Below are 22,818 nucleotides of genomic sequence, written 5' to 3' on the forward strand. Positions count from 1 at the left end.
GCTCCTTACCTATGGGAACCTGGCTCCGGGCCCAGCCGGGGCAGCCCAATGTGACCTGGCTCGCCACATGCCCGAGATGGCACCACTGCAGCCTCTCAGGCTTGGGCCAGTGCTGAGGGGCCCGGGGCTCCCGTTGCTCAGCCTCTGCCTGTAGCAGGGCCCCTGGAGCTCCAGCTGGCAAGTGTCTGCCTGGACCCAAGGCCGGGTTAGACAGGGTGACCCAGCGTCGCTGACCGTTGGCCACCACCAGCCCAGCTTGCAGGTTGCCTGTGACCCCCAGGGCTGGAGGCTCTGAGGAGGAGGGGTCTCACACCCATTAGAGCTGCACGCTGGATGTGGTGTGTCGAGGGAAGAAAGAGTTACAGGCTCAGAGCCCAAGCTTGTTGCTCGCTTATGGTGGACCCCGGCCGGCTGGCCTCTCTGAATCTCAGTTTCTCCATCTGTGCTGTAGGGCAGTAACATCTCCCTCCTGAAGCTGTTCCAAGGGACCCAGTGAGGATGTGGATGTTGGGAGGCTCCCGTGGGCCAGAGCTTTCCACTCATGCTCTCTCTCCTTCCTTCAGCCCTCATGGGGATCCTTTAGCGTCTCCATTTGCACAGATGAGGAAATGGAGGTTCAGAGAAGTTAAGTGACTTGGCCTGGGTCACACAGCTGGCGAGATGCTGAGCCAGGATTGGAACCTGAGTCTGGCCTCTTCCAAAGCCCCTTCCCATGATCCCAGCCTTGGAGAGTCACATGTGAACGGAGTTGATGACAGTAGCAGGGTTGGGGTTTTGGTTTGGCCCCAGCTGACAGGACATCCAGCCATCTCTCTTGTAGAGCAGCTGGGGCAGGGCTTCAAGCGAGCCAGCTGTTGAGTGAGAACCTGAACATGACCTTTCCCCTAGACAGTGTGACCGAGATTCCCAAGAGATATCCTGAGGAGAGAAGAGGAAGGAGGGGCGGGCTCCTGGCAAGGCATCCGCTCCTGACCCAAGTCCTGCGAAGGTCAGTAGGAGGGAGGGGGAGGTGACTGGGTGGGGAGGGGCGGGGATCAGGGTGAGGGGCTGGTTACCTCCGTTGTGGTTGCATCCACTGGCCCATTTCCGATTTCTCCCTTGTGCCTTGAGAGCTCGCCCACAGCAGAAGCCGGCACCTTGGAGACAGTGCCCCACTCCCGGGGGACGAATCCCTGGCCTCCTCATCCCCCCATGGCCTTGCACCCCCACTGCCCTGAGCTCTGTTTTGTTACGCCAAACAGATGGAGAAAGAGGAGGAGATGACCCGGGAGCTGCTGCTGCCCAACTGGCAGGGCAGCGGCTCCCACGGGCTGACCATCACCCAGAGGGATGACGGCGTCTTTGTGCAGGAGGTGATGCAGAACTCCCCTGCGGCCCGCACTGGGGTGGTCAAGGAGGGTGAGTCTTCTCGGGGTGCGGCCGGTGCTGGCATTAGCGGGGAGGCTGGTGGAGGGGAGGGCGGGGGGCAGCACAGGCGGGTGGGTGACTGTGGAGTGCCCGGTCTCAGTGGCATCAGGATGGTCGGTACCCAAGCCCTGCCCTCCCCTGCCCACTCTTTGGTGCTTGTTCATTCACAGTCCTCGTGGGAGGTGGTCCCGTGGGTTGGAGATGTTGTGCGTCCTCTGTTCCGACTCCACCACCCAGGAGCTTGGCCGCTTTGGGCCAATTAGTTGTCCTCCCTGCCTCAGTTTCCTCATCTCTACCATGTGTGTTACCACACCTGTGAATCAGCCCAAGGGCCCAATGCAGAGTGCTGGGTTGTGGGTTGTTTCCCCGAGACTCTGGGTGGTCTTACTCACATCTTGCTCCTTCCTGCTCAGGGGACCAGATTGTGGGTGCCACCATCTACTTTGACAACCTGCAGTCGGGTGAGGTGACCCAACTGCTGAACACCATGGGCCACCATACCGTGGGCCTGAAGCTGCATCGCAAGGGGGACCGGTCCCCTGAGCCTGGCCAGACCTGGACCCACGAGGTCTTCAGTTCCCACAGCTCCGAAGTGGTTCTGGTGAGTTCCTGGCTGGCCGGCTGCTCCCTGAGCTCCTCTCGCCACTCAGCTCCCTTTCCTGGGCCTCACTTGTCCTTCCTTGCTTTTCTCTTCCACTCTCACCCTCTGCTCTCTGTCGAGCCAGCCTGTTCCTCCTATTCACGTGTGGCTGCTACTGCTGCTAAAAAGTCTACTGTTGGCCTCCTCAGTGGGGACCCACCGATCAGTCTGGTCCGAGGTGCCGGGAGGCAGGTCGGCTGCTTTGCGAGGATCTTTGAAAATTATTTTCTCGGTGCCCAGCTCTGCCTCCCAGACATCATTTTTCTGCTTCCAGAGGCCTGGACTCATCTGTGAGTCAGAGGCTGGGCAGTGAAGTCCCTGAGGGACTCTGCTCCTTCCGCTGGCTTGCTTATTTAACATATAATGAGTCCCTCAAAGTGGAAGTGTTAAGCCCAGCACAACTGGGCTCCACTGATGCTGTCTGAAGGGTCCCTGAGAGGACTCCCCTCTGGATTAAATGAACAAGGCCAGGCAGCTGAGAGCTGAGAACTGAACTAAGTCAGCACAGAGCTGGTCGCCGGGAGGCGTCTGAGAAACTTGATGGGCTGACTCGAATCTAGAATGGCTGTGAATCCTTCTCCCAGGTCCCAGTGTCCAGGAGTCTACTGTCCCCAGTCTTCCCCATGGCTTTTGCTTGCCAGAGTTTCCCCAAATAATTTGTTTTCTTCCTGTGATGTGGCTGTCAGCCCCTCTCTTTAGCCCCTCATGCTGGGTCCCAGAAGGCTCCGTGGCCCTCCCTAACGGTCCCGGCTTCTTTGGGGAGCAGGTGACCGTGTTGTCGGCTGGGCTGTGGCCGGGCGTCTGTCACTCACGCAGACTCTGCTGCAACCTGTACGGGGCGTGTGTTTCTGCAGAGCGGGGATGACGAGGAGTACCAGCGCATCTACACCACGAAGATCAAGCCTCGGCTGAAGTCAGAGGATGGAGTGGAAGGGGATGCTGGGGAGACCCAGAGCCGCACCATCACGGTGACCAGGAGGGTCACGGCCTACACTGTGGATGTGACAAGCCGTGAAGGCGCCAAGGACATTGACATCAGCAGCCCAGAGTTCAAGATCAAGATCCCACGGCACGAATTGACCGAAATCTCCACTGTGGATGTGGAGACCCAGCCTGGGAAGACAGTGATCAGACTGCCCTCAGGTTCAGGGGCTGGGTCTCCCACCGCAGGCTCCAGCGTGGACATCCAAGCAGGGTCCATTTCTGCTGCGGGCCCAGAGTTGCCAGGGGCTGGCCACTCGAAGATCCAGGTCACCGCGCCTGGGGTAAAGGTGGGAAGCCCGGGTGTCAGTGTCAATGCCAAGGGCTTGGACTTGGGTAGCAAAGGAGGGATCCAAGTCCCAGGGGTGGACGTTTCGTCCTCTCTTGGGGGCGGGGCAGTAGAGGGACAAGGCCCATGTCTTGATGGGAAGATTAAATTTCCCACCATGAAGGTGCCAAAATTTGGTGTCTCAGTAGGGCGTGAGGGCCAGGCCCCCGAGGCAGGGTTGAGCGTTTCCCCCCTTGAACTCTCTGTGGGGCACAAAGGTGGCAAACCAGGCTTGACCGTTGGTGGAAGCATCCAGACCCCTCAGCTCAAAGTCAGCACTCCCTCTGCCAATATTGAGGGGCTTGAGGGGAAGTTGAAGGGTCCCCAGATCACTGGGCCCTCCGTTGAGGGTGGCCTAGGCCTGAAAGGTGCCAAGCCACAGGGGAGTTTAGGGGTGGACATCTCTGTGCCCCAAATTGAGGGCAGCATCTCTGGCTCCAGGGTGGAAGTTCAACCTCCTGACATTGACATTCATGGGCCTGGGGGCAAAGTGAGTGTGCCCAAGGTGAAGGCCCCCCAGCTCTCTGTATCGGGTTCTAAGGGAGACAGGCCTGGCATTGATGTGGCACTGCCCACAGGGGAAGTGACGCTTCCTGGGGTCTCTGGGAATGTCGACCTGCCTGAGGTTGCTTCTGGGGATCTGGAAGGGAAGCTGAGGGGTCCTAAATTCAAGGCTCCTGAAATGACTATTCAGAAGCCCAAAATCTCCATGCAGGATGTGGATCTGAGCCTTGGGTCCTCTAAATTGAAAGGAGACATTAAGGTTTCTGCTCCTGGGGTGCAAGGTGATGTTAAAGGCCCTCAAGTGGCAGTTAAAGGTGCCAAAGTGGACATAGAGACACCCAGCCTAGAGGGAACCATGACTGGCCCCAAACTTAGTGGTCCTTCTGGGAAAGCAGGAGCCTGTAGTATCTCTATGGCAGACGTAGATTTGAATGTGGCTGTGCCAAAAGTGAAAGGGGGTGTTGATGTTATGCTTCCAAAAGTAGAGGGGAAAGTCAGTGTCCCTGAAGTTGATGTCAAAGGCCCCAAAGTGGATGTGAGTGCCCCAGATGTGGAAGTTCATGGTCCGGACTGGAATCTGAAAATGCCCAAGATGAAAATGCCCAAGTTCAGCACTCCAGGAGTCAAAGGGGAAGGGCCAGATGTAGATGTGAGTCTCCCCAAAGGTGATGTCAGTATTTCAGGGCCCAAGGTCAATGTGGATGCCCCAAATGTCAATATCGGGGGCCTGGCAGGCAACCTGAAAGGCCCTGATGTTCAGCTGCCTGAAGTGAGTGTCAAGACACCAAAGCTCTCCATTCCTGACGTGGATTTGCATGTGAAAGGCCCCAAAGTAAGAGGGGAGTATGATGTAACAGCACCAACACTTGAAGGAGAGCTGAGAGGCCCCAGAGTGGGCATCGATGTCCCAGACGTGGATAGCCAGGGCCCAGACTGGCACCTGAAGATGCCCAAGCTGAAAATGCCCAAGTTCACGGTTCCAGGGTTCAAAGCAGAGGGCCCTGAAGTCAATGTAAACCTGCCTAAGCCTGATGTGGACCTTTCTGGGCCCAAGGTAGATGTCAGTGTTCCAGATGTGAGTATTGAGGGACCAGAGGGGAAACTGAAAGGACCCAAGTTTAAGATGCCTGAGATGAATATCAAAGCACCAAAGATTTCCATACCAGATGTGGACTTACACTTAAAAGGCCCGAGTGCAAAAGGAGAATACGATGTCACAGTGCCAAAGGTTGAAGGTGAGATTAAAGTTCCTGATGTTGAACTGAAGAGTGCCAAAGTGGACATTGATGCCCCAGATGTGGACGTTCATGGCCCAGACTGGCACCTGAAGATGCCCAAGATGAAAATGCCCAAGCTCAGCATGCCTGGCTTCAAAGGAGAGGGCCCGGAAGTGGATGTGAACCTGCCCAAGACTGACATTGATATTGCTAAACCCAAGGTGGATGTTGAAGGTCCAGATGTGAATATTGAAGGACCTGAAGGAAAGCTAAAGGGTCCCAAGTTTAGGATGCCAGAGATGAATATCAAGGCCCCCAAGATCTCCATGCCTGATGTAGATCTGCATATGAAAGGTCCCAAGGTGAAGGGGGAATATGACGTTACAGTGCCAAAGCTGGAAGGGGACCTGAAGGGGCCCAAAGTAGACCTCAGTGCACCAGATGTTGACGTTCACGGTCCCGACTGGAACCTGAAGATGCCAAAGATGAAGATGCCCAAATTCACCATGCCCAGCCTTAAAGGAGAGGGCCTGGAACTGGATATGAATCTGCCCAAGGCGGATCTTGACATTTCTGCACCAAAGGTAGATATTAGTGCTCCAGATCTGAGCCTTGAAGGGCCAGAAGGAAAGTTGAAAGGCCCCAAGTTTAAGATGCCTGAGATGCACTTCAGAGCTCCTAAGATGACCCTGCCAGATGTTGACATGGATCTTAAAGGACCCAAAATGAAAGGCAGTCTCGATGTGTCTGCACCAAAAATGGAAGGTGAGATGAAAGCTCCAGAGGTGGACATCAAAGGCCCCAAATTAGATGTTAAAGCACCAGATGTGGAAGTTCAGGGTGCAGACTGGAGTCTAAAGATGCCCAAGATGAAAATGCCTAAATTCAGCATGCCAGGCTTCAAAGGCCAGGGCCCAGATGTGGACGTGAACCTGCCTAAGGCTGACATTGATGTCTCTGAGCCAAAGGTGGACATTGAAGCCCCAGATGTGAGCCTTGAGGGGCCTGAAGGAAAACTCAAGGGTCCCAAGTTCAAGATGCCCGAGATGCACATCAAGGCCCCCAAGATCTCCATGCCTGATGTGGACTTAAACTTGAAGGGCCCCAAAGTTAAAGGGGATGTGGATGTGTCTGTGCCCAAGATAGAAGGTGAAATGAAAGTGCCAGATGTGGACATCAAAGGCCCCAAAGTGGACGTCGATGTTCCAGACATGGATGTACAGGGCCCAGACTGGCACCTGAAGATGCCCAAGATGAAAATGCCCAAGTTCAGCATGCCTGGCTTTAAAGGAGAGGGCCCTGAGGTGGATGTGAATCTGCCTAAAGCTGATATTGATATCTCTGGCCCCAAGGTGGACATTGAAGCCCCAGATGTGAGCCTTGAGGGGCCTGAAGGAAAGCTCAAGGGTCCCAAGTTCAAGATGCCCGAGATGCACTTCAAGGCTCCCAAGATCTCCATGCCTGATGTGGACTTAAACTTGAAGGGCCCCAAAGTCAAAGGGGATGTGGATGTGTCTGTGCCCAAGATAGAAGGTGAAATGAAAGTGCCAGATGTGGACATCAAAGGCCCCAAAGTGGACATTGAGGTCCCAGACGTGGATGTCGAGGGCCCTGACTGGCACCTGAAGATGCCCAAGGTGAAAATGCCCAAGTTCAGCATGCCTGGCTTTAAAGGAGAGGGCCCAGAGGTGGATGTGAATCTGCCTAAAGCTGACATTGACATCTCTGGCCCCAAGGTGGACATTGAAGCCCCAGATGTGAGCCTTGAGGGGCCTGAAGGAAAGCTCAAGGGTCCCAAGTTCAAGATGCCCGAGATGCACTTCAAGGCTCCCAAGATCTCCATGCCTGATGTGGACTTAAACTTGAAGGGCCCCAAAGTCAAAGGGGATGTGGATGTGTCTGTGCCCAAGATAGAAGGTGAAATGAAAGTGCCAGATGTGGACATCAAAGGCCCCAAAGTGGACATCGATGTCCCTGATGTGGATGTTCAAGGCCCTGACTGGCACCTGAAGATGCCCAAGATGAAAATGCCTAAATTTAGCGTGCCTGGCTTCAAAGGAGAGGGCCCTGAGGTGGATGTGAATCTGCCTAAAGCTGACATTGACATCTCTGGGCCAAAGGTGGACACTGAAGCCCCAGATGTGAGCCTTGAGGGGCCAGAAGGAAAGCTCAAGGGTCCTAAGTTTAAGATGCCTGAGATGCACTTCAAAACTCCAAAGATCTCCATGCCTGACATTGATTTAAACCTCAAGGGCCCCAAGATGAAAGGGGACGTGGATGTTTCTCTGCCCAAAGTTGAAGGGGATCTGAAAGGGCCAGATGTGGGCATCAAAGGCCCCAAAGTGGACGTTGATATCCCAGATGTAGATGTTCAAGGCCCAGACTGGCACCTGAAGATGCCCAAGATAAAAATGCCCAAGTTCAGCATGCCTGGCTTCAAAGGAGAGGGCCCAGAAGTGGATGTGAATCTGCCCAAGGCCGACATAGACATCTCAGGACCAAAGGTGGATGTTGAAGTTCCAGATGTGAACATTGAAGGTCCCGATGCAAAAGTAAAAGGTCCTAAATTTAAATTGCCAGAAATGAATATAAAGCCTCAGAAGATATCCATGCCAGATGTCAGTCTGCATTTGAAAGGCCCTAAAATGAAAGGAGATTATGATGTTACAGTTCCAAAAGTAGAAGGAGAGATTAAAGCCCCTGATATTGACATTAAAGGTCCCAAAGTGGACATTAATGCACCAGATGCAGGAGTTCATGGCCCAGACTGGCACCTGAAGATGCCCAAGGTGAAAATGCCCAAGTTCAGCATGCCTGGCTTCAAAGGAGAGGGCCCAGAAGTGGATGTGAACTTGCCCAAGGCTGACATTGACATCTCAGGACCGAAGGTGGACATTGATGCCCCAGATGTAAATATTGAAGGTCCAGAGGGGAAACTAAAGGGCCCCAAATTCAAGATGCCAAGCATGCATATACAGACGCACAAAATCTCTATGCCTGATGTTGGACTTAATCTGAAATCCTCTAAACTTAAAACTGATGTAGATGTTTCTCTTCCTAAAGTGGAAGGAGACTTGAAAGGTCCTGGAATTGATGTGAAAGCCCCCAAAATGGATGTGGATGTTGGTGATATAGATATTGAATGTCCAGAAGGAAAGCTTAAGGGGCCCAAGTTCAAGATGCCTGAGATGCACTTCAAGGCTCCCAAGATCTCCATGCCGGATGTGGACTTAAACTTGAAAGGCCCCAAAGTCAAAGGGGATGTGGATGTGTCTGTGCCCAAGATAGAAGGTGAAATGGAAGTGCCAGATGTGGACATCAAAGGCCCCAAAGTGGACGTTGATGTCCCTGATGTCGATGTCAAAGGCCCTGACTGGCACCTGAAGATGCCCAAGGTGAAAATGCCCAAGTTCAGCATGCCTGGCTTTAAAGGAGAGGGCCCAGAGGTGGATGTGAATCTGCCTAAAGCTGACATTGACATCTCTGGCCCCAAGGTGGACATTGAAGCCCCAGATGTGAGTCTTGAGGGGCCAGAAGGAAAATTGAAAGGCTCTAAATTTAAGATGCCTAAGTTGAATATCAAAGCTCCCAAGATCTCCATGCCAGATGTGGACTTGAATTTGAAGGGACCGAAACTGAAAGGAGAGATGGATGTTTCTGTGCCAGAACTAGAAGGTGATCTCAAAGGTCCTCAAGTTGACATCAAAGGTCCCAGTGTCGATGTGGAGGTGCCTGATGTTGATCTGGAGTGTCCTGATGCAAAGTTGAAAGGCCCTAAATTTAAGATGCCTGAGATGCATTTCAAGGCCCCCAAGATCTCCATGCCTGATGTGGACTTACACTTGAAAGGCCCCAAAGTCAAAGGGGATTTGGATGTGTCTTTGCCAAAATTGGAGGGAGATTTGAAAGGCCCCAGTGTGGATGTGGAGGTGCCTGATGTTGATCTGGAGTGTCCTGATGCAAAGTTGAAAGGCCCTAAGTTTAAGATGCCTGAGATGCACTTCAAGGCCCCCAAGATCTCCATGCCGGATGTGGACTTAAACTTGAAAGGCCCCAAAGTTAAAGGGGATGTGGATGTGTCTGTGCCCAAGATAGAAGGTGAAATGAAAGTGCCAGATGTGGACATCAAAGGCCCCAAAGTGGACGTTGATGTTCCAGACATGGATGTACAGGGCCCAGACTGGCACCTGAAGATGCCCAAGATGAAAATGCCTAAATTCAGCATGCCAGGCTTCAAAGGCCAGGGCCCAGATGTGGACGTGAACCTGCCTAAGGCTGACATTGATGTCTCTGGGCCAAAGGTGGACATTGAAGCCCCAGATGTGAGCCTTGAGGGGCCTGAAGGAAAGCTCAAGGGTCCCAAGTTCAAGATGCCCGAGATGCACTTCAAGGCCCCCAAGATCTCCATGCCTGATGTGGACTTAAATTTGAAGGGCCCCAAAGTTAAAGGGGATGTGGATGTGTCTGTGCCCAAGATAGAAGGTGAAATGAAAGTGCCAGATGTGGACATCAAAGGCCCCAAAGTGGACGTCGATGTTCCAGACATGGATGTACAGGGCCCAGACTGGCACCTGAAGATGCCCAAGATGAAAATGCCCAAGTTCAGCATGCCTGGTTTTAAAGGAGAGGGCCCTGAGGTGGATGTGAATCTGCCTAAAGCTGACATTGACATCTCTGGCCCCAAGGTGGACATTGAAGCCCCAGATGTGAGCCTTGAGGGGCCAGAAGGAAAGCTCAAGGGTCCTAAGTTTAAGATGCCTGAGATGCACTTCAAGGCTCCCAAGATCTCCATGCCTGATGTGGACTTAAATTTGAAGGGCCCTAAAGTCAAAGGGGATGTGGATGTGTCTGTGCCCAAGATAGAAGGTGAAATGAAAGTGCCAGATGTGGACATCAAAGGCCCCAAAGTGGACATCGATGTCCCTGATGTGGATGTTCAAGGCCCTGACTGGCACCTGAAGATGCCCAAGATGAAAATGCCCAAGTTCAGCATGCCAGGCTTCAAAGGCCAGGGTCCAGATGTGAACGTGAACCTGCCCAAGGCTGACATTGATGTCTCTGGGCCAAAGGTGGACATTGAAGCCCCAGATGTGAGCCTTGAGGGGCCAGAAGGAAAGCTCAAGGGTCCTAAGTTTAAGATGCCTGAGATGCACTTCAAGGCCCCCAAGATCTCCATGCCGGATGTGGACTTAAACTTGAAAGGCCCTAAAGTCAAAGGGGATGTGGATGTGTCTGTGCCCAAGATAGAAGGTGAAATGAAAGTGCCAGATGTGGACATCAAAGGCCCCAAAGTGGACATTGATGTCCCTGATGTGGACGTTCAAGGCCCTGACTGGCACCTGAAGATGCCCAAGATGAAAATGCCTAAATTTAGTGTGCCTGGCTTCAAAGGAGAAGGCCCTGAGGTGGATGTGAACCTGCCCAAGGCTGACATTGACATCTCTGGCCCCAGGGTGGACATTGAAGGCCCAGATGTGAGCCTTGAAGGACCAGATGGAAAGTTGAAAGGTCCTAAGTTCAAGATGCCAGAGATGAACATCAAAGCTCCCAAGATCTCCATGCCTGACTTTGATTTACACCTGAAAGGTCCCAAGGTGAAAGGAGATATGGATGTTTCTCTGCCTAAGGTGGAAGGTGACCTAGAGGCCCCTGAAGTTGACATCAAAGGCCCCAAAGTGGATGTTGCTGTCCCAGATGTGGACGTTCATGGCCCAGACTGGCACCTGAAGATGCCCAAGATGAAAATGCCCAAGTTCAGCATGCCTGGCTTCAAAGGAGAGGGCCCAGAAGTGGATGTGAACCTGCCTAAAGCTGACATTGATATCTCTGGACCCAAGGTGGATATTGAAGGCCCTGATGTGAGCCTTGAAGGTCCTGAAGGGAAGCTCAAGGGTCCTAAGTTCAAGATGCCAGAGATGAACATCAAAGCCCCCAAGATCTCCATGCCTGACTTTGATCTACACCTGAAAGGCCCTAAGGTGAAAGGAGATGTGGATGTTTCTCTGCCTAAGGTGGAAGGTGACCTAAAGGCTCCTGATGTTGACATCAAAGGCCCGAAAGTGGACATTGATGTCCCAGATGTGGACGTTCATGGCCCAGACTGGCACCTGAAGATGCCCAAGATGAAAATGCCCAAGATTAGCATGCCTGGCTTCAAAGGAGAGGGCCCAGACGTGGATGTGAACTTGCCCAAAGCCGACATTGATGTCTCGGGACCCAAAGTGGACATTGAAGGCCCTGATGTTCATCTTGAAGGACCAGAAGGAAAGTGGAAAAGCCCAAAGTTTAAAATGCCTGAAATGCATTTTAAAACTCCAAAGATATCCATGCCAGATATTGATCTTAATCTGACAGGTCCAAAGATAAAAGGTGATGTGGATGTCACATGCCCCAAGGTAGAGGGAGATTTTAAAGGACCTGAAATTGACCTCAAAGGTCCCAAAGTAGACATTGATGTCCCTGATGTGGATGTTCAAGCCCCTGACTGGCACCTGAAGATGCCCAAGATGAAAATGCCCAAGTTCAGCATGCCTGGCTTCAAAGGAGAGGGCCCAGAAGTGGATGTGAACCTGCCCAAGGCTGACATTGATGCGTCAGCACCCAAGGTGGACATTGAAGGCCCTGATGTTAGCCTTGAAGGACCAGAAGGAAAGGTGAAAGGCCCTAAATTCAAGATGCCAGAGATGAACATCAAAGCCCCCAAGATCTCCATGCCTGACTTTGATTTACACCTGAAAGGTCCCAAGGTGAAAGGAGATATGGATGTTTCTCTGCCTAAGGTGGAAGGTGACTTAAAGGCCCCTGAAGTTGACATCAAAGGCCCCAAAGTGGATGTTGCTGTCCCAGATGTGGACGTTCACGGCCCAGACTGGCACCTGAAGATGCCCAAGATGAAAATGCCCAAGTTCAGCATGCCTGGCTTCAAAGGAGAGGGCCCAGAAGTGGATGTGAACCTGCCTAAAGCTGATATTGACATCTCAGGACCCAAAGTGGACATTGAAGGCCCTGATGTGAGCCTTGAAGGTCCTGAAGGGAAGCTCAAGGGTCCTAAGTTCAAGATGCCAGAGATGAACATCAAAGCCCCCAAGATCTCCATGCCTGACATTGATCTTAACCTGAAGGGCCCCAAAGTGAAGGGAGATGTTGATGTGTCTTTACCAAAAGTTGAAGGTGAGATGAAAGTTCCTGAAGTGGATATTAAAGGCCCCAAGGTGGGCGTTGATGTCCCAGATGTGGATGTTCATGGCCCAGACTGGCACCTGAAGATGCCCAAGATAAAAATGCCCAAGATGAGCATGCCTGGCTTCAAAGGAGAAGGCCCAGAAGTGGATGTGAACCTGCCCAAGGCTGATATAGATGTCTCTGGACCCAAGGTGGACATTAACGTTCCAGATGTGAACATTGAAGGTCCAGATGCTAAACTGAAGGGTCCCAAGTTCAAGATGCCAGAAATGAATATCAAAGCTCCTAAGATCTCCATGCCAGATCTGGACCTTAATCTTAAAGGCCCTAAAGTGAAAGGAGAGGTGGATGTTTCACTTCCAAATGTAGAAGGTGATTTGAAAGGGCCTTCTCTTGACATCAAAGGGCCGAAGATGGATGTAGATGCACCTGATATTGAAATTCATGGCCCAGAAGGCAAATTAAAAGGTCCAAAGCTGAAGATGCCTGACATGCATGGAAACATGCCTAAGATCTCCATGCCAGAAATTGACCTGAATTTGAAGGGCTCAAAACTTAAGGGAGATGTTGATGTTTCTGGGCCCAAATTGGAAGGTGATATTAAAGCTCCCAAGTTGGATATAAAGGGCCCAGAAGTGGACATTTCTGGTCCTAAGCTGAATATTGAAGGCAAAACAAAGAAATCACGTTTTAAGCTTCCCAAATTTAATTTTTCAGGCTCCAAAGTTCAGACACCTGAGGTAGATGTCAAGGTCAAAAAACCAGATCTTGATGTAACAGGTCCAAAAGTTGACATTAATGCTCCTGATGTTGAGGTCCAAGGAAAGGTGAAAGGACCCAAGTTCAAAATGCCTTTCCTAAGTATTTCATCTCCTAAAGTGTCAATGCCTGATGTGGAGTTAAATCTGAAAGGTCCTAAAGTCAAAGGAGACTTAGATGTTGCAGGTCCTAATTTAGAAGGTGAACTTAAAGGACCCAAAGTGGATATTAAGGCACCAGAAATTCATCTGGATGCACCTGATGTGGATGTTCATGGTCCAGACTGGAATTTGAAAATGCCCAAGATGAAAATGCCCAAGTTCAGCGTGCCTGGGTTAAAAGCAGAAGGACCAGACATGGCTGTGGATCTGCCGAAAGGAGATATCAACATAGAGGGTCCCAGAATGGACATTGAGGGCCCAGAAGTCAAAGTGGAAGGTCTAGACGGAGGCTTAAAAGGCCCCAAATTCAAGATGCCTGACATAAATATCAAAGCTCCCAAGATCTCCATGCCTGATGTTGATTTAAACTTGAAGGGCCCCACGGTGAAAGGTGATGTGGATGTGTCTTTGCCCAAAGTTGAAGGTGACCTCAAGGGCCCTGAAGTTGACATCAAAGGCCCGAAAGTGGACATTGATGTCCCAGATGTGGACGTTCATGGCCCAGACTGGCACCTGAAGATGCCCAAGGTGAAAATGCCCAAGTTCAGCATGCCTGGCTTCAAAGGAGAGGGCCCAGAAGTGGATGTGAACCTGCCCAAGGCCGACATAGATGTCTCAGGACCCAAGGTGGACATTGATGTTCCAGATGTGAACATTGAAGGTCCAGATGCAAAACTGAAGGGTCCCAAGTTCAAGATGCCAGAGATGAACATCAAAGCTCCCAAGATCTCCATGCCTGACCTTGACTTAAATCTGAAAGGACCCAAAGTAAAGGGAGACGTGGATGTTTCTCTGCCTAAGGTGGAAGGTGACCTCAAGGGCCCTGAAGTTGACATCAAGGGCCCCAAAGTGGACATTGATGTCCCAGATGTGAATATTGAATGTCCAGATGTGAAACTGAAGGGTCCCAAATTCAAGATGCCAGAGATGAACATCAAAGCTCCCAAGATCTCCATGCCTGACCTTGACTTTAATCTGAAGGGTCCCAAACTGAAGGGGGATGTGGATGTATCTTTGCCAAAAGTAGAAGGTGACCTCAGGGGTCCCGAGGTGGATATCAAGGGTCCAAAAGTAGATGTTGAAACTCCTGATATTAACATTGAAGGTTCAGAGGGTAAATTGAAGGGGCCCAAATTCAAGATGCCAGAGATGCACCTAAAGGCTCCCAAGATCTCCATGCCTGACATTGACTTAAACCTGAAAGGACCCAAAGTAAAGGGGGATGTGGATATTTCTCTGCCTAAGGTGGAAGGTGATCTCAAGGGCCCTGAAGTTGACATCAAAGGCCCCAAAGTGGACATTGATGCTCCAGATGTGGACGTTCAAGGCCCAGACTGGCACCTGAAGATGCCCAAGATAAAAATGCCCAAGATCAGCATGCCTGGCTTCAAAGGAGAAGGCCCAGAAGTGGATGTGAACCTGCCCAAGGCTGACATTGATGTGTCAGCACCCAAGGTGGACATTGAAGGCCCTGATGTTAACCTTGAAGGACCAGAAGGAAAGGTGAAAGGCCCTAAATTCAAGATGCCAGAGATGAACATCAAAGCCCCCAAGATCTCCATGCCTGACTTTGATTTACACCTGAAAGGCCCTAAGGTGAAAGGAGATGTGGATGTTTCTCTGCCTAAGGTGGAAGGTGACCTAAAGGCCCCTGAAGTTGACATCAAAGGCCCCAAAGTGGACATTGATGCTCCAGATGTGAACGTTCATGGCCCAGACTGGCACCTGAAGATGCCCAAGATAAAAATGCCCAAGATTAGCATGCCTGGCTTCAAAGGAGAGGGCCCAGAAGTGGATGTGAACCTGCCTAAAGCTGACATTGACATATCAGGTCCCAAGATGGACATAGACACTCCCGACATTGATATTCATGGTCCAGAGGGAAAACTGAAGGGTCCCAAGTTTAAAATGCCTGACCTGCACCTCAAGGCACCCAAGATCTCCATGCCTGAAGTTGACCTGAATCTGAAGGGCCCCAAGGTAAAGGGTGATGTGGACGTCTCTCTGCCCAAAGTTGAAGGTGACCTCAAGGGCCCTGAAGTTGACATCAAAGGCCCAAAAGTGGACATTGATGTCCCAGATGTGGACGTTCATGGCCCAGACTGGCACCTGAAGATGCCCAAGGTGAAAATGCCCAAGTTCAGCATGCCTGGCTTCAAAGGAGAGGGCCCAGAAGTGGATGTGAACCTGCCCAAGGCCGACATAGATGTCTCAGGACCCAAGGTGGACATTGATGTTCCAGATGTGAACATTGAAGGTCCAGATGCAAAACTGAAGGGTCCCAAGTTCAAGATGCCAGAGGTGAACATCAAAGCTCCCAAGATCTCCATGCCTGACCTTGACTTAAATCTGAAAGGACCCAAAGTAAAGGGAGACGTGGACATTTCTCTGCCTAAGGTGGAAGGTGACCTCAAGGGCCCTGAAGTTGACATCAAGGGCCCCAAAGTGGACATTGATGTCCCAGATGTGGATGTTCATGGCCCAGACTGGCACCTGAAGATGCCCAAGGTGAAAATGCCCAAGTTCAGCATGCCTGGCTTCAAGGGAGAGGGCCCAGAAGTGGATGTGAACCTGCCCAAGGCCGACATAGATGTCTCAGGACTCAAGGTGGACATGGATGTTCCAGATGTGAACATTGAAGGTCCAGATGCAAAACTGAAGGGCCCCAAGTTCAAGATGCCAGAGATGAACATCAAAGCTCCCAAGATCTCCATGCCTGACCTTGACTTCAACCTGAAGGGTCCCAAAATGAAGGGTGATGTTGATATCTCTCTGCCTAAAGTTGAGGGTGATCTCAAGGCCCCTGAGGTGGACATCAAAGGCCCCAAACTGGATATTGATGCTCCTGATATTAGTATTGAAAGCCCAGAAGGAAAACTGAAGGGGCCTAAATTTAAGATGCCAGAGATTAACATTAAAGCCCCGAAGATCTCCATGCCTGACTTTGACTTAAATCTGAAAGGGCCAAACGTAAAGGGTGATGTGGACCTTTCACTGCCTAAGGTAGAAGGCGATCTGAAAGGGCCAGAGGTGGACATTGAAGGTCCTGAAGGGAAGCTCAAAGGACCCAAATTTAAGATGCCTGATGTCCACTTCAAAACCCCACAAATCTCCATGAGTGACATTGATTTGAACTTGAAAGGACCTAAGATAAAAGGAGATTTGGATACTTCCATCCCTAAATTAGAAGGAGATCTGAAAGGCCCAAAAATAGATGTTAAAGGCCCTACGCTGGACATAGATACTCCTGACATTGACATTCATGGTCCAGAAGGAAAACTGAAGGGTCCCAAGTTTAAAATGCCTGACCTGCACCTCAAGGCACCCAAGATCTCCATGCCTGAAGTTGACCTGAATCTGAAGGGCCCCAAGGTAAAGGGTGATGTGGACGTCTCTCTGCCCAAAGTTGAAGGTGACCTCAAGGGCCCTGAAGTTGACATCAAAGGCCCGAAAGTGGACATTGATGTCCCAGATGTGGACGTTCATGGCCCAGACTGGCACCTGAAGATGCCCAAGGTGAAAATGCCCAAGTTCAGCATGCCTGGCTTCAAAGGAGAGGGCCCAGAAGTGGATGTGAACCTGCCCAAGGCCGACATAGATGTCTCAGGACCCAAGGTGGACATTGATGTTCCAGATGTGAACATTGAAGGTCCAGATGCAAAACTGAAGGGTCCCAAGTTCAAGATGCCAGAGATGAACATCAAAGCTCCCAAGATCTCCATGCCTGACCTTGACTTAAATCTGAAAGGACCCAAAGTAAAGGGAGACGTGGATGTTTCTCTGCCTAAGGTGGAAGGTGACCTCAAGGGCCCTGAAGTTGACATCAAGGGCCCCAAAGTGGACATTGATGTCCCAGATGTGGATGTTCATGGCCCAGACTGGCACCTGAAGATGCCCAAGGTGAAAATGCCCAAGTTCAGCATGCCTGGCTTCAAGGGAGAGGGCCCAGAAGTGGATGTGAACCTGCCCAAGGCCGACATAGATGTCTCAGGACCCAAGGTGGACATGGATGTTCCAGATGTGAACATTGAAGGTCCAGATGCAAAACTGAAGGGCCCCAAGTTCAAGATGCCAGAGATAAATATCAAAGCTCCCAAGATCTCCATGCCTGATGTTGACCTGGATTTGAAAGGATCCTTAGGCAAGGGTGATTTTGATGTATCTGTTCCTAAGATTGAAGGGACTTTCAAAGGCCCAGAAGTAGACCTTAAAGGTCCAGGTTTAGATGTTGAAGGCCCTGATGCCAAACTCAGTGGCCCACGTTTGAAGATGCCATCACTGGATATTTCTGCTCCTAAAGTGACTGCTCCTGACATTGATTTGCATCTCAAGACACCCAAAATTGGAATTTCTGGTCCCAAATTAGAAGGTGGTGAACTGGACCTCAAGGGACCCAAAGTTGATTTAGAAGCTCCAAGCTTAGATGTACACATGGAGAGCCCAGATGTTAACATTGAAGGGCCAGATGTAAAAATTCCCAAATTTAAGAAACCCAAGTTTGGGTTTGGGGCAAAAAGCCCCAAAGCTGACTTTAAGTCACCTACACTTGATGTGACAGTTCCTGAGGCAGAGCTGAACGTTGAGGCTCCTGAAATTAGTGTTGGTGGCAAGGGCAAGAAAAGTAAGTTTAAAATGCCAAAAATTCACATGAGTGGGCCTAAAATGAAGGCCAAGAAGCAAGGATTTGATTTGAATGCTCCTGGGGGTGAAATTGATGCCAGTCTCAAGTCTCCTGACATAGATGTCAATGTTGCGGGGCCCGACGCCTCACTGAAAGTTGACGTGAAATCTCCCAAGACCAAGAAACCTATGTTTGGGAAAATGTACTTCCCAGATGTAGAATTTGACATTAAATCTTCTAAATTTAAAGCTGAGGCATCTCTCCCTAGCCCCAAAATGGGAGGTGAAATCCAGGTGCCTGATCTGGATATTTCTTCACCAGGGATTAATGTGGAAGGTCCTGACATCAAGCTGAAGGCTCCCAAGATCAAGGCACCAGGTGTCGATGTCTCAGGGCCAAAGATAGAGGGCGACTTGAAAGGCCCCAGGGTGCAGGCAAGCCTGGATGCACCTGACATCAGCATTGAAGGCCCAGATGCTAAAGTCAAAGCACCATCATTCGGCATTTCTGCCCCTCAAGTATCCATCCCTGATGTGAATGTTAGCATGAAAGGACCAAAGATAAAGGGTGATGTCCCCAGTGTGGGACTGCAAGGACCGGATGTAGATCTGCAAGGTCCGGAATCGAAAATTAAGTTCCCTAAGTTTTCGATGCCCAAGATCGGCATCCCTGGTGTGAAAGTGGACGGTGGGGGAGCTGAGGTCCAGCTACCCTCTCTTGAAGGAGGCTTGAGCGCACCAGATGTCAAGCTTGAAGGGCCTGATGTGTCTCTCAAGGGGCCAAAAGTAGACTTGCCATCAGTGAACCTCTCTACGCCAAAAATCTCTGGACCTGACCTTGACCTGAACTTGAAAGGACCAAGTTTGAAGGGAGATCTGGATGTATCTGTTCCCAGCATGACGGTGCATGCCCCCGGGCTTGACCTCAGAGGTGCTGGTGGAAAGGTGAAGGTAGAAGGTGACGGAGTGAAGGTGCCTGGAATCGATGCCACAGCAGCCCTTGACACTGGTGTGCCGGATGTGACCCTGAAAGGACCAAGCCTGCAGGGCGACCTGGCCGTCTCTGGTGACATCAAGTGTCCCTCGGTATCAGTAGGTGCTCCTGATCTAAGCTTGGAGGCACCTGAGGGTGGTATTAAACTTCCCAAGATGAAGCTGCCCCAGTTTGGCATCTCCGCTCCAGTGTCTGACGTGGACATCAACGTCAAGGGGCCACAGGTGACTGGAGAACTCAAGGGGCCTGGCATGGACGTGAACCTCGGAGGCCTGAACCTGAAAGGGCCTCAGATCTCTGGCCCTCAAATCTCAGCGCCAGATGTGGACTTGAACTTGGAAGGACCAAAAATAAAAGGCAGCCTCGGGGCCGGTGGTGAGATGAAAGGCCCCACGGTTGGTCTTCCGGGCATCAGTGTTCAAGGCCTGGAAGGAAACCTCCAAATGCCTGGAATGAAGTCATCTGGATGTGATGTGGCGCTGCCAGGTGTGAATGTGAAACTCCCAACCGGGCAGATTTCTGGTCCTGAAATCAAAGGTGACCTGAAAGGTTCAGGGATAGGTTTCCGTGGAGCTGCTCCCGACATTGGCGTGAAAGGGCCTTCATTGAACGTGGCATCTCCTGAGTCAGATTTCGGTATCAGCTTGAAGGGCCCGAAAATCAAAGGAGGCGTGGATGTTTCAGGGGGTGTCAATGCCCCAGATATCAGCCTAGGAGAAGGGCACGTGAGTGTCAAAGGTTCCGGCGGGGAGTGGAAAGGACCCCAGGTCTCCTCTGCTCTCAACCTGGATGCACCTACGTTTGCTGGAGGACTTCATTTCTCAGGACCAAAGGTAGAAGGAGGTGTCAAAGGAGGCCAGGTTGGACTTCAGGGTCCTGGACTGAGCATGTCTGGGCCTCAAGGTCACTTGGAAAGTGGATCTGGAAAAGTAACATTCCCCAAGATGAAGATCCCCAAGTTCACCTTCTCTGGCCGGGAGCTGGTGGGCAGAGAAGTGGGGGTGGATATTAACTTCCCTAAAGTGGAGGCCAGTGTCCAGTCTGGTGCCGGAGAGGGCGAGTGGGAAGAATCGGACGTAAAACTTAAAAAGTCCAAAATCAAGATGCCCAAGTTCACCTTCTCCAAACCTAAAGGGAAAGCTGGCGTCGCCGGCTCACCAGAAGCGTCTGTTTCAGGGTCCAAAGGTGACCTGAAGAGCTCCAAGGCCAGTCTGGGTTCCCTGGAAGGCGAGGCCGAGGTCGACACGTCTTCACCCAAAGGCAAATTCTCCTTATTCAAAAGCAAGAAGCCAAGCCACCGCTCAAATTCCTTCAGTGACGAAAGGGAGCACTCTGCCCCTACGACCCCCACGGGGACTTTGGAGTTCGAGGGTGGGGAGGTGGCGCTGGAAGGCGGGAAAGTCAAAGGGAAACACGGCAAGCTGAAATTTGGTACCTTTGGTGGATTGGGGTCAAAGAGCAAAGGTCATTATGAGGTGACTGGGAGCGATGATGAGGCAGGCAAGTTACAGGGGAGTGGAGTGTCCTCGTCCTCTAAGAAGTCCCGACTGTCATCTTCTTCTAGCAATGACAGTGGGACTAAGGTTGGTGTCCAGCTTCCCGAGGTGGAGCTGACAGTTTCCACAAAGAAAGAGTAGCCGGCCTCTGTGTATGTATATATCTGTATAGAACTCCATCAGCCTTGGGTGTGTTTGTATATAAACTCCAAAGAGAAACACGCCAACAGCCTCAGCAACAATGCAAAGATCTGGCCTCTGCCAGGGGCAAGTGCTGAAAAGCCAGCCTCCTTTAGGCTCCTCCCGGAGCTTTACAGATAGGTTCCAAGTTCTTCGTCCAGCCCACGTGCAAAATCAGCAGTATTTGCCTTCAGATTTCAGTTTTTTGTTTTGTTTTCTTTTTTGCATTGAATGCTGAGAGCTCCTGTTTACTAAGCCAGCTTTTGTGTTTATTATCTTCATTTTTACTGAACATTGTTAGTGTTGGGGTCATGGAAACCCACTTTTTTCATTGTAATGACTTTTGGGAGCTTTTGTTAGTAAGGGTGGGGTGGGGTAGAAGGCAGTAGAGGGGGGACAGACCTTTTTCTCCTACAATTGGGTCTACTCAAGCAGCAAACACCCAAAGATGGCTGAGAGGAGCCGGCCAGCTGGGTGTGTGGGTGTTTGTAGAACTGTGTATCATTGCTTTTTGTTTCCCCAGGGGTGGCGGTCAGTCCCAGCCTGTTCGGTGCTCACGGGGGAGAGGGAATTAGAATCTTTGTAAATTAGGCCACCCACCCACTCGCTCCACATGAGAGCCTTCCATTCTGTGTGTTGTAAGGGAAATGTTTTCTTTGTGATCGCCACTTTCCTGATACTAGTTCTGATTTCCTTTAACAAATGTTATTGTGATTAAGAAAATTTCCAGCACTTTAATGGCAAATTAATTGAGAATGTAAGAAAATTGATGCTGTCAAGGGCAAATAAAGCTGTTTATTAACCCGGATATCCTGTGCCTTTGCATTCTGTGTTGGGAGGATGAGGCCTGGGGAGGCTGCAGGTCCAGTCCTGACAGGTCAGGCTGGGTCCACTGAGTGGCGTTTCTGGTTGCATTAGTGGGTAGTGGGAGGGATTCTTTGCTTCTCGATTCTCACAGTGAGGCTGTTTGCACCACTGCTGAGAAATCGAGAGAGACTGGGCATGTTGGCAGCCCAAACCTCAGGACCTGCCCACCAATTTGGCATCCTCAGATAGGAATATACCATACAGAAATGATTCAGACATGAATGGATAAAAAAGCCTGTTAGAGTGACAGAGAAGGATCTGGCCATGGGTCACAGGCCTGTCCGCTATTCCTGACTTGGCTGCAGGCTTGCTGACTGGCCTCATTACCTGCCATCCTGGGCCTCAGTGTCCTCTCATTTGAAATAAGGGTGCTGATCTCATGTCACATATCTTTATGATTCCTTCTAGGCCATCCGAGGGCTAAACTTTATGAAAAATATCTTCTGACAAAAGTCCCCCCCCCCCACTCCTTTTCTTTTTGGTTACGCCATGCAGCATTGTAGGATCTTAGTCCCCTGACCAGGGGTCAGATCCGTGTCCCCTACATTGGGAGCGCAGAGTCTTAACCACTGGACCACTAGGGAAGTCCAAAAGGCCCCTTTTGATTTCTAGTTCTGTGAACAATACATGGTGGGTGGAGGAGCCTCCTAGAAACTGGTTCCTGACCGTCTGTCATTGGTGGGCAGAGGGCAGTGCCTTCTTAGACCGAAATGATTGAACCAAGCTCAGCCCTGTGGCCATGTCTCAGAGTTGCCATCTTTCCGCCAGCAGAGGCAGCTCTGTTCCTCTCCGGTCATCCCTGGAATGGAGATGCCAGCTTCCACCCTCTCCAGAGCCAGTTTGTCTGTGGGTCTCTGTGCAGAGCAGTGGGATCTCCTGCCCAGAGTGAACTCCACCTGCCCTTACTTGGATTGCAAATGGGCCTCAGCCAGCTTCATCCATTCACGCCTCAGCCAGCAGAGTCTGTGTCCTTGGAGGGGTGGTTTTGGAGCTCAAGGGTGAGTCTAGGTTTTGGAAAGGATAGGTAATAAGGGAGGCACTTGATTGCCTGTGGTTTTTAAATTTTTTATTTTTTTTAATAAGTAATGCTGGTTAACAATGTCGTGTTACTTTCAAGCATACAGCAAAGTGATTCGGTTATATACATGTATTCTTCAGATTCTTTTCCCCTATAGGTTATTACAAAATGTTGAGTATATTTCCCTGTGCTATACATTGGTTCTTATTGCTCATCTATTTTGTATGTAATAGTGTACATCTGTCCATCTCAAACTCCTAATTTATCCCTCCCCTCGGTGGCTTTTTTAAAGCTGCTTTTGTGAACTGGGGAAGAGTTTCCTCACCTGTTAAAACAGGGATAGCATCCACAGGACCAGAGTCTGTTCAGGTATTTTGGTTGTCTGCTGTGCAGGGACACCACATTTAAGCGTGTAGCATTCGTGTCACAGCTGTGTTTGTTGGGAGCACAAGGGTGGGCATGGA

General features: G+C 50.8%; 1 protein-coding gene across 1 annotated transcript; it reads left to right on the forward strand.

Moving 5' to 3' along the window:
• Window positions 1-1,241: 1,241 nt before the first annotated feature.
• AHNAK (AHNAK nucleoprotein) lies at window positions 1,242-21,260 on the forward strand. Its single transcript, XM_068978780.1, has 5 exons — window positions 1,242-1,398; window positions 1,821-2,008; window positions 2,902-7,419; window positions 7,582-8,368; window positions 8,774-21,260. Exons 1-5 carry the CDS (start codon window positions 1,242-1,244, stop codon window positions 20,428-20,430), a joined length of 17,307 nt encoding a protein of 5,768 aa, XP_068834881.1. The 3' UTR covers window positions 20,431-21,260.
• The last annotated feature ends 1,558 nt before the right edge of the window (window positions 21,261-22,818 follow it).

This window comes from Capricornis sumatraensis, chromosome 8, assembly GCF_032405125.1.
Source record: "Capricornis sumatraensis isolate serow.1 chromosome 8, serow.2, whole genome shotgun sequence".
NCBI classification, from domain to species: Eukaryota; Metazoa; Chordata; class Mammalia; order Artiodactyla; family Bovidae; genus Capricornis; species Capricornis sumatraensis.

What these genes read in the sequence shown, in the direction of transcription:
- AHNAK (XM_068978780.1), top strand. Translation starts at nt 1,242, where the DNA reads ATGGAGAAAGAGGAGGAGATGACCCGGGAGCTGCTGCTGCCCAACTGG. An exon ending in ACAGCTCCGAAGTGGTTCTG is followed by an intron (nt 2,009 to 2,901) that starts GTGAGTTCCTGG and finishes GTGTTTCTGCAG; the next exon opens with AGCGGGGATGACGAGGAGTA. An exon ending in GTCTGTGCCCAAGATAGAAG is followed by an intron (nt 8,369 to 8,773) that starts GTGAAATGGAAG and finishes AAGGTCCTCAAG; the next exon opens with TTGACATCAAAGGTCCCAGT.